This window comes from Octopus bimaculoides, chromosome 18 (genome assembly GCF_001194135.2).
Source record: "Octopus bimaculoides isolate UCB-OBI-ISO-001 chromosome 18, ASM119413v2, whole genome shotgun sequence".
Lineage (NCBI taxonomy): Eukaryota > Metazoa > Mollusca > Cephalopoda > Octopoda > Octopodidae > Octopus > Octopus bimaculoides.
Window position 1 is genome coordinate 39,753,080 of NC_068998.1, and position 11,446 is coordinate 39,764,525.

The 11,446-nt window shown below is 37.8% G+C and overlaps 2 protein-coding genes across 7 annotated transcripts in view; one reads left to right on the forward strand and one right to left on the reverse strand.

Moving 5' to 3' along the window:
- Positions 1–7,872, reverse strand: part of LOC106884072 (band 4.1-like protein 5) — a 233,425-nt gene extending 225,553 nt beyond the window's left edge. For all 5 annotated transcript variants that reach the window (XM_052974297.1, XM_052974296.1, XM_052974295.1 and 2 more), the window contains exon 1: positions 7,714–7,872. In XM_052974297.1, the coding sequence (XP_052830257.1) occupies positions 7,714–7,872 (159 nt within the window). The remainder of the gene's footprint in view (positions 1–7,713) is intronic.
- Positions 6,496–11,446, forward strand: part of LOC106883154 (transmembrane protein 177) — an 18,941-nt gene continuing 13,990 nt past the window's right edge. Inside the window, exon 1 of one of the 2 annotated variants that reach the window (XM_014934071.2) lies at positions 6,496–6,594. The gene's annotated coding sequence lies outside the window, so the exon portion shown is untranslated. Of the gene's footprint in view, positions 6,595–8,191; positions 8,280–11,446 lie in introns of those variants that run through there. The other variant, XM_052974299.1, reaches the window with a different exon arrangement.

The following is an 11,446-nucleotide window of genomic DNA, read 5'->3' on the forward strand; positions in this document are numbered from 1 at the left end:
GTGTGTGTGTGTGTGTGTGTGTGGGGACTAACAGACAGACAGACATTTATAAACTTTTACAAAGGAAACGTTGGCAATGTCTCTGTAGTTTCAGCTTGCCCACTTTCAAGTCTGATAAAGTCGCTATTAAGCACTTCTTTGTAAAGGTTGATAAATATGTACTCTTCCAAAATGCTTTGAGTAACCCTTCAGTTATTACTTTTATTTATAACTTGGCATAGAAACACTAATATATGTGTAAGCTATGCAGTTAAATAAGAGTAGGTATTTAATGTATTTGAGATATAAATGGAGATGTTCAAATATGTTCCTTGGCATCCCTTTTCTATTATTTTTATTATCAGACACTGTGTATCTTGGACTGCATTATTCAATACATCCTTTTGTATTTAAAACGGTAGGGTGTGATTCAAGAGCTATTTGGTTTCTATTTCCAGCAGGCCAGTAGCCTGGATGCATACATACATAGATACATTCATTTAATTAAAGTATATGTTAATCTCATGAAGGGATGGTTTCATCCAAGGAAATTCTGGTTCAATACTTGGTATTTTGGGGGGAATGAACTTCCTTAAGATGTTGGCACTCTGTCGCTTACGACGTCAAGGGTTCCAGTTGATCCAATCAATGGAACAGCCTGCTTGTGAAATTAACAGACACGTGTACCCTTAACGTAGTTCTCGGGGATATTCAGCGTGACACAGTGTGACAAGGCTGGCCCTTTGAAATACAGGTACAACAGAAACAGGAAGAAAGAGTGAGAGAAAGTTGCCACCAACCGCTGCCGGAGCCTCATGGAGCTTTAGGTGTTTTCGCTCAATAAGCAGTCACAAAGCCCGGTCTGGGAATCAAAACCGCGATCCTATGACCGCAAGTCCGCTGCCCTAACCACTGGGCCATTGTGCCTCCATTTCCTTAAGAAAATAGGTATATATAACGCATATAGTTCACGTCCATTTAAAAGAAGAAAAGAAAACAGAGATTAGGAAGTTTATAATTGTTTATTATTAACAGCAAATTGGTCATCTTCACTTCTTGCAGCTGTTTCAATTAATACTCAATAAATTAATTACAAATTTGTACATTAAATTTATAGTTATGTGACATGAGCCTGCTAAAATGAATTGATAAGCAGATTCCAGAGTCTGCTAAAATGAATTTTTAATGAACATATAACATCCAAAGTACATCTTTTTATTTTTTTACCTCTGATGAAATTATACTCATGTCACGTAAATGTAAATTTAATTTACAAATTTGTAATTAAATTATTGGGTATTAATTGAAATAGCTGTAAGAATAAACCATTATTAACTTTCCAATCTCCATTTTCTTTTTTTCTTTTATATATATATATATATATATATATATATATATATATCCTGATGAAGAGGATTGGCCTGCAAGAGCTCTGTGCCAGTGACATGTGAAAAGCACTTGTGCTGGCTCCACATAAAAGTGCTTGTGCCAATGCCACATTAAAAGCACCCAGCACACACTGTGAAGTGGTTGGCATCAGGAAGTGCATCCACCCCGTAGAAACAAAACCAAATCAGACTGCAACCTGGTGCAGCTCTCCTGCTTGCCAGCTCTGGTCAAACTGTCCAACTGATGCCAGTATGGATGTTAAAGGATGATGATATGTATGTATGTATGTATGTATGCATGTGAATATGTTTTCCTAATTGATTGAAATGAAGAATTTTAAAAATATCTTTCAGACTGACATTGATTACTCAATACATTGAATGTTAAGTCTGTCAGGACATTACATCCTTCAAAAATTCCATGCTTCCCAAAGTTCACTAACACTACTCCTGACCTGTTAATGGACCTTTCCCTCTTTGTGACTATATTGACTTTTCTGTCTATTTTTGTGCTTTCATCATCATATTCTGTGTATTATGCATGCACTTCTCGCCTTCATTGCTGACTTTATGTGACTTACTTGCTGCTTTCTGTTACCACTTTTAACCTTTCTTGGCAAGCTGTAGTGTATCTGAGCAGTGTATACAAGTTCGGCTATAGGGTGTAATTTGTGATTTGACAACTTAAGAGGGTTGAATGACTGAGCAGAAGCATTTTTGTTTGCTTGTGGTTCTGTATATACAAATAGTCTGAAACATGTCCTCATGGAAGCGACAGTCTCGGCTGCAGTGACTGCATTTGAAGTCACTGTCTGCCAGTGTTGTCTTAGTAATATTTTTCTTCTCATTCAAATTCTGCTGAGGTCAACTTTGCCTTTCAGCCTTTCAGTGTCAATAAAATAAGTACCAGTTATGCACTGGAATCGATGTAATCAACGAGCCACCCCCACCCCTGAAATTGCTAAGAGAAAAATTTTTCCAAGGTGGGGTGAAGAATATCAGAAAATTCACATGAGAAGGCTTTGTTTCCTCATAACTTTCAGAAAAATGGATAATTGTTTTTTTCAGTACCGGTTTCGGTCATTTAGACTTTTTGAAATTTTGGAAAAATTAAATGAAAAGTTTTTAAAAGAATATTTGCATAGTATTCAAATACAAGGGGCATTTTCCTTGTGTCTGCCTGTCTCTGTCTCACTTGTTTTACTCTTGTGGGTTCGAAATTTTCACTTAATTTTTCCAAAATTTGTTTTCCATACTTACAGTTGAAAAAGTCTCAACCGGTACTGAAATAGTGTAAGAGACAAGAGAATACTCTGGGCTCGCATTAAGCAAGAAGTTGAAAATTTTGGAGGCCCATGACACTGCATGGACCCTGAATTAAGCATGTGTAAAATTTGAATGAAATCAGTTGGGTAGTTCCCGAATTTTAGGGATTCACACAGAGAGACAGACATTCTCATCTTTATATATATATAGATAGATAGACAGATAGATACACACACATATATGTGCGCGCGCGCGCACTAACAATTTTTTAAAAAGCAGAGGGTGTGTCCTAAATTGAAAAGTTTGAAAATCGTTGGTCTAGGAAAACAACTCCAGAGAGTTGACAAGTAGCAAAAGCAACCATCTAACTTGCTAACAATTTAGCTAGTTAGCTAACAAATAAACAGACAGGTGTACGGATAGCAACAAAGATGACAAGGTAACAAGGTAAATGTATCTAGCTAGCAAGTGAGCTACAAAAAAATAAATCTGGAGAAGTAGGTAAGTAGCTTAATACATAAACAGGCAAGATAACAAGTCATGTGCGGAGGGGTGCCCAGGGAACAATCAATGCAGCTCACCTCAACCTTAATATCACAACTACCTACCACCTATTTAAGAACAAATATTTATCAGGAATGTCTAGACTAGTAATGACATATATACGAAAATAAATAAATAAATAAGTAAATGGATTTCCGTTGGTTTCGACGAGTAGTTGTTCGATCTACTGAAATACCTAATCAATGAATTATCGAGTAAATGAGTGTTTCACACGTCGTGTACTCTTAGCTCTTCAGCATTTAGATTACTGTCAAATGCTTAATCTCTTCCCCGCCCCTTTCTTTTTCTTTGTTTCCTTGTAATTAAATTGTTTCAACTTTTATGCAAATAAAACAAAATTTGTTAATTCATTCCCATTGTTTTGAATTACTCATGCATTTATCTAACAGCTTCGCGATTTCAACGGTGTAACTTCATTTGTAGAGCGACACAGAAGGGTACGTGTAAGAGACCAGATCTGGCTGGTTTCAGCATGATACAAGTAGAATGTTTGGGCCTGTATCGTTACAGGCCTGATATGGCGGGTTTAAATGCTAATGGGTTAATGTTTTCCTTCGACACTCATTGTATGAAAAGGTCGGTACTTAGAATTAAAATCCATTCGACGCAGTTTACAGGTGGACAGTTTTATTTACAAGCCTTGGGTCAACCAGGGTGATGAAAAATAATAATAAAGACACGTGTCGAATGACACCTCATGGTTACAAAACGAACTTCTTAAAACTCGCTTAAAAGTAATTAAGTTTATGTCCGGTCATAGAGTGACCAATGATTCCGCATCCACAAAGGCCTTAGCCTTGCAGATGTCCGCAAACTTTAAGGCCTTTGTGGATACGAAACAATTGGTCACTCTATGACCCGATATAAACTTAATTACTTTTAATATATTACTGCTCTATGTTTTAGAGTGTGCTTCATTTTCGTATATATGAAACATTGACAAGATATAGATACACACATACACACACACACGCGTGTGTGTGTGTGTCCTTCAAGTCAGGTTTTTGACGTCTGCTTTGTGTATGGGACAACACGTATGCATTATGTGGTGGTGGTAGTGGTGGGTTTTTAGAGTGGCAACGATTATTTAACAGGAGAAATAAGGCTCATGAGATGAAGACGGGGGTGGGGCTGAGTCCTCTGACGATGGTCTTTCCCTCCCTCTTGCAACGACTGACACACACACACACGCACACTTTCCCTTATATACAAACTGGGGTGACCTCATATAACCTCGAGAACAATGTATCCCTGACAGCACTAACCTATAAATCCCTTTATAAATCAGCGATGTGTTGATTTGAGTAAGATTCAGGTGTTATTTGTGGTCAGTTAAACGACTGCGCAAAAGTCATTTCGTTGGCTCGCCTTTGTGTTTATTAACACACTGGATCAACTGTGATCGAACAAAACTATGGACCTCGGATCAACACCATTCCGATCTTGGCTATCCCATTTTTTCAGTCTAACTAGGAGATCGTTGTTTAATGTGATCTTGTTTTAAGGTGGTACTGTATTGTTTGAGAAAATTTAGTTACTATTACGACGGCCAAGCAAGGCCTAATCGGATATCAACGGTACTTATCAACTATTAATAGTTTATGACCAAACAGTGTACATAAGTCTGTATGTAAGTTTGTATCGCAATACATGCATATATATCTGTATTCTTTAACTCAACACGGTTGAAGAAGCCATGCTGAAACACCGCCTTCATTCATATCTGTGTCAACATTTATTTACTACTTACTAAGTTAACGGGGCCCACCCCCGATGTTTCTTCTCCAAACATGAAAATTTTCATTTCTCCCATTTTCTACGCTATTTTGATAGTGTGCATATATTGTTTTTTATAATGCACTGTCCTCAGCGTGTATATCAGGATTGATTAAAAGTGGATTTCTTTTATATGCAGTTTTCGTTCGGTTACCACTTGGCTGGTCCAGTTATGAAATCCATGGCAATTTTTAAAAATGTGTGTGTGTGTATGCGCGCGCAAATACAGCTTTTCAAATTTTCCAACCCAACCCACCTCCAAATTGCTTTAATTTTTTTCGAAGATTTTTTGTAGATCGTGGGGTGGGGGGGTAAATTTCCCCGTTTAGAAATGCAATGATTACGATTTCCGAGAAGGACAGGATTTTGTTTCTTTTAAATTTCAATTTTAATACTGACTGCTTACGAAAATTTCTCACTTTCATTTCGTGATCACAAAACAGAAAGCCTACCTCACTTACATACATACGGTTGATACTGGGCAACTGTTATCTAATACACCAGACATACTACGTATATGAAATCAACTGTTGAAACTTGTTGACTATTATTATATAGTTGCCACAAAACACACACAGGGCTGTCTTAAGCAGCATTATAAGCCCCCACGCAAATTAATGCCTTTGGCCCTACAGTATTTAGTGATAGCTTGTCCAGCAAACAGGGTTCAGAGTTGGTCCCCTCGATCTGTGAGGCCCTCGGGCAACGGCCCAGTGTGACCAGGCCTTAAGACGATATTGCACAGATACAGAACACATAGAGTAAATATATGTCCACATAAAGCAACGAAATAGCTTTTAGAAATTGCAGCCAACTCTAACTCAAGTCCCATTCTATTGTCTTTCAGATTAAACACACACACACACACACATACAAATGATGAATTCAAAGAACAATGTAGTAACCACAGCTGGAATGTATTTCGGCAATAGATCTGCTCGATTAGGCCTGACCTAGGATTAAACGACATCTCAAGTACATACCCACATAAACCAATCGCGGGGACCTGTAAGTGGACGCTCAAGCTTTTAGAAGTAGCAACTAACTCTAACTCAAATCCAACCCTACTATTTCAAATAAAAATAGATAAACAAAGACTACACTGGATAATGAGGTCAGAGAAAGACGGGGTGGTCGCAGCTGGAATGTCTTTTGACAGAGGTCTGATCGATCAGGACTGACCTAGGGCTAAACAATATCTTCAACGCACATAATACGAAAGTAAACACTAGGATTTTGGTCAGACTAAATCATGGTTTTTATCGTCAGCAATTTAAAGGTGCGTCGAAATGATTTGCAGTGAGGTCCTAAATAAAAGTATTGAGCAGGGCCCATGTATATGAAGTTGTACACATGAAATGGGACGTATTAATTCAGTTTTATTTTATAAAGTATAATATGAGTGCACATATTAACATAGAACACACCTAAATAAAGTGGATGACTCAGGTGTGTGAGTCTATACGTGTTTGACTTTATGATGCGACTAGTGTCTCTACGTATTTGTTTCATAACACACACACACACACACAGACGGAAAAGGTTGACCAGACCTCGAAGTCACTGTCAGCCTTTTCCTTGTAAAAATTAATTAATATGGTACTCTACTAGAATGTATCGGGTGAGCCTTCAATTTAATGTTCAGCTGTTTTTATACTTAACTTTACGTACAAGCAAACAATATATATTTTATACCACACACATATATATTCAACAACTTTAGAGAGAGAGAGAGAATGAATGACCTATATGTCTTCTCAAGTTTTTAACTACAAATCAATGTTAAATCGTTTCATATAGGACATGTGTGTGTGTGTGTGTCATAAGTGTATACGCTTTTCATGTATGGATGTGTATATATATGTAGGATGTATAGATTTCTCGATGTAAAGTGACCGTTAGCAGTTGACACAGTTTAATATGACTGCTGTAGTTGATGCAGCAGAGCCACAAGTGACAAAAAACATTGATGTTGTGACAGAGATGACATTAACCCATGTAACGTAACGTAAGCCCACTTGTTTGTTTCATCGATCTCTTTGAATCGATCGGTATGATTCAGCTATGAGACAACTTGACTGGCCCGACTCGAGTCCCTAGTAACCTGGCTTCATCGATGTGACATAATCCTTAGTAACCAAGATCAATAGATAGTTATAAAAGTAATGCAACAAACGATTTCTTACAAAAGTACAGGGCCACTAATAATAACAAAAACAATCGTGAACATTCATTGGTCAATGTAAGGGGAAAACTCATTTCAGTCAGAATGATACTGGTATATTACAGGTATTTATCGATGCAGGGGGGGGGGTTCTCACAAACGCCTTAACCGTGTGTCTTGATACAACTACAGCTTGGTGTCTCTTTGTTTACTCTTTTTTTTTTTTTCAAAGGGATTTTAAAAAGGCAGAGACGTTTTTTAAGCTGTAGCTTAAGATTAAATTGATAAAATTTAGGTGGGGGGAGCATTTTAGAGGAGCTTCAGAACATTGCCGTTACCCCGACGGAGCAGGGAACACTAATCTCCAATTATATATAGGCAGAGAAATGGAAGAAAAAAAAAAGGAAGGGGGATAAAGTCTTTTTCTTGCTTTTTTTTTTTTGTAGTAGATGTAAAAATGAAATTACAACAACCAGGAATCGAAACCGAATCTGTAGACTCGATGTTCTCGACAAACTACAAAGGAAAGTTATACACATACACATTTATATATATGTATTTATAAAGAAAACTTACACTTATGTCAACGGTATAAACAGTGCCATCCAGAAGAACGACGTTACACGTGAGCTGATTTTTCTTGCGACCAGCTACCTGTCCTCCATCGGTTGTGGTATTACCTCCACCGAGTCGGGTACGTCTCCTACCCGTTAAAAGACGAAATAATGCCGACATTGCTGCTATCTTTTCAACATAGAAATAACTAGTTAGTGACAGTAATAACAGTAATATTACTACTAATACTATTTAAAGCAACGGAGACTAAGTACAGAGAGAAAAAGAGAGTGAGAGCTCTGGATGTGCGTGTGAGAGAGAGAGAGAGAGAGAGACACGGCGAGTAAATGTTACTGCATTAAACTTTCTTTTATATATATATATGTATATATATATATATATATATATTGTTTCGGGTGTTCTTCCGTGTGTTTATACTGTTGCTTCTTTCTCTCGCCTTTTTTTAAAATATATATATATATATATATACCCCGGTTAGTGGGTGTACGTCATGGATGAGAAATTCAAACAAAGGCAGACGACAATAATGGGTAATTCAATCAGCTCTCCAAGAGGTTAAGTCTACTGTAAGTATTTTTTTTTTTCGGTGATTATCCACGTATTTTCACGTCCTTGGTCTGTGTATGTGTGTATTTATTTAAATAATTTTTCCCTAACTTTTTCTTCCTACTGAGCAACAACTTCCTGCCTCACGATATCTCTTTCTATATATTTGTGTATATACACAGTTTGTGTCTTCATAGACATATAGTAGAAGTTTTTAAGGAGGTGGTTCCCCTTATTTTCCCCCCTTATATTATTATAATCACAGTCCACTGCTTTGTAGTAGTAGCTGTATTAGTAATGGTATATGGATATAGTTATACTTATAATGGTGTTGTTGCAGTTATTGTCAGCAAGAGTTTACGATTTGTGTTGCTGTCCGTCATGGTAGCGCCTGTAGGCTGATTCGGCTCCGCCACACTAAATCCACAGTACTCGGTTCAGACAGGTGGTGGGGGGGGGGGCAATTGTCGATACTGCTGCTGCTCGCGGTGACTCGGACGAGTAAAGCAGGAGGAGGGGAAAAGTTGAGCACGAAGCTGATACACAAGAAGAATAAGATAATAACAGCTACAATAGAGTAATAGTAAGAGGATGATGATAGAGTAACAAGAAGCGAAGAAAGGTGCATTTCTCACGGGCTTGTGCATGTGTGTGATTATATGCGGGTATATGTGTGTGTGTGATCCACACTCCCCCCCTCTGTCTATCTTTCACATATATACATTTATTCTTTGTCTCATTTTGTCTTTCTTTACATCTTTTGCTCTCTCTCTCTTTCTTCTCTCTCATTGGTTTTACTCTTTCACCTTTTCTCTTTCCCTACCCTATACTCTTTCTTTTCCTATTTACACTTTCTCCGCTTTATTCATGTCCCTCACATTTACCCTCCACACTCGCTCTCTTTTTTCTTCCCCGGTTGTCATTGTTTCTCTTTCTCTATCTGTCTTACACGTTCTCTCTCTCTCTCTCTCTCTCTGTCTTTTTCCTTCACGCTTAACTACGCCATTCTTATATTCCAGTCTCTCTCTTTGTCTTTCTGCCTTAACTTTTACATAGAATTCCCAACTTATATTTCCTTATTTCAGTATTTCGTTTACTATTCCTAATAGCTATCTATCTATCTATCTATCTATCTATCTACCTGTTTGTCTCTTTCTCTCTCTCTCTCTCTCTATCTATCTAGCTATCGAAGTCTGTCTGTCTCTATGTCTGTCTGTCTATATCTCAGTGCCTCTCTGTCTCTATCTATCTGTCAGTGCCTCTCTCTCTCTTTATCTATCTATCTATCTGTTTGTGTCTGTGACTCTATCTGTCAGTCTGTCTATCTCTATCTGTGTATCTGTCTGTCTTTATGTTAACTGTCTGTCTGTTTCCTTCTCTCTCTCTCTCTCTCTCTCTCTCTCTCTCTCTATCTATCTATCTATCTATCTATTTATCTATCTATCTCTATCTACAAGGAGGTATCAAAAAGTTCCAGGAATAGTTGTTTAATAAAAAAATAACTTATTTACCTAAGTTTTAATATCACCTCCTTCAAAATATTTACCTTGCGCAGCAACACAGTGGTCCCAACATTCCTGCCACTTTTGGAATCCAGCTTGGAAGTCAAGGACCTTCTGCCATTCACTCTAGATCACAACAACAGTGTTAAAACAGCAATCTTTGGGCTGCATTTTCATCTTAGGGAAGACATAGAAGTCCACAAGTGCTGACGAATACGGCAGGTGCGGAATGATGACATGAGCAAGGAGAATTCAGTGACAGGGTTCATTGTCATCATGAAGGGTCCGATTCTTTACGCTCAACAGATCTGGTCACTTTCACCAAATGTCCTCCCTCAAACACTTAAAAATGTCACAGTAAAACTCTCAATTGACGGTTTCGCCTCAGGAGACAAATTCTTGATGCACAATACCATATTTCCAAGGGTAACACTTGTGGCAGATCTTCTAGATCAGGGGTTTTCAAACTTTTTGACTTGCGGACCCCTTTATATTTCAGGCTTTTTATGAAATTTATACATAAATATTTGCTTAAAATAACATATTTTTACATTTATTTATTTAACAGTATTTAACAAATAGGTTTATTGTCAATTAAAAGATTTCGATTAAAAAAACATATATAAAATCAAATTGCCCATAAAAAGTATTTGCTGTCCACGGAACCCCTGTCTTGTCCTTGTGGACCCCCTGTGGTCCACGGACCACAGTTTGAAAACCCCTGTTCTAGATCGCTCATCATTTTCCAGAGATGTTCTTCCAATTTTGAAGTGCCTGCACCACTTGAAACATTGTGTACAACCCATTGCCTCATTGCCATAAACTTGCTGAAGCATGCTTAATGTCTCTGCAGCAGACTTCCCAAGTTTAATGCAAAATTTCACATTGGCTCTTTGGTCCTGTCCATAACAAAATCGCAGACTACAGCATACATGTGATCTCAAAAACACAAATTTCACAACTTGCAAAGTAAACACAGTGATGTCACTCGGCACACTGCCTCATGAAGGCCACTGCTAGCTGTCATTGCACATGCAACTAGTTGCTACAATCAGTTGGTGCACTACAGAATTAGTCTAGGAAATTTTTGATACCACCTTGTATCTATCTATATACCTATCTTATCTAGTCTGTCTGTCTACCTATCTATCAATCTGTCTTCTTCTTCTGCCTTTCTCACTTCTACTCTTCTCTCATTCTTTCAATTTATTTCACTCATTACTCAACACTATTTCTCTCTCTCTCTCTCTCTCTCTCTCTCTCTCTCTCTCTTTGCCTCCATTCAAACTTTCTTTGCCTCTACCAACTCATACATCAGGAGTTCAATTCCACTGCTGCTATCACATTTTTGTTCTTCAACCCCAGGTTGTTGCTAATCCAGTAAAACCATGATTAAAAATGTTTCACTTGGTGCTATTCTAATGCACAGTAGTTATCCAGAGGCACCACTGATCAAGGAGGGAGCTCAATGCAAATTTTTGTATGATTTTGTTGTGTGGGACCACTCTCACCATGCATTATAGACCCAGGTGCCCATTATACAGTTTAAGACAGCTTCAGCCTATGCAACAATGCCAAAATCTTTAAACATTGTAATATATCAATAAAACCTAACATATATATACATACATATAAGATGAGGTGTAGGCATGGCTGTGTGGTCAGAAGCCTGCTTCCCAACCACA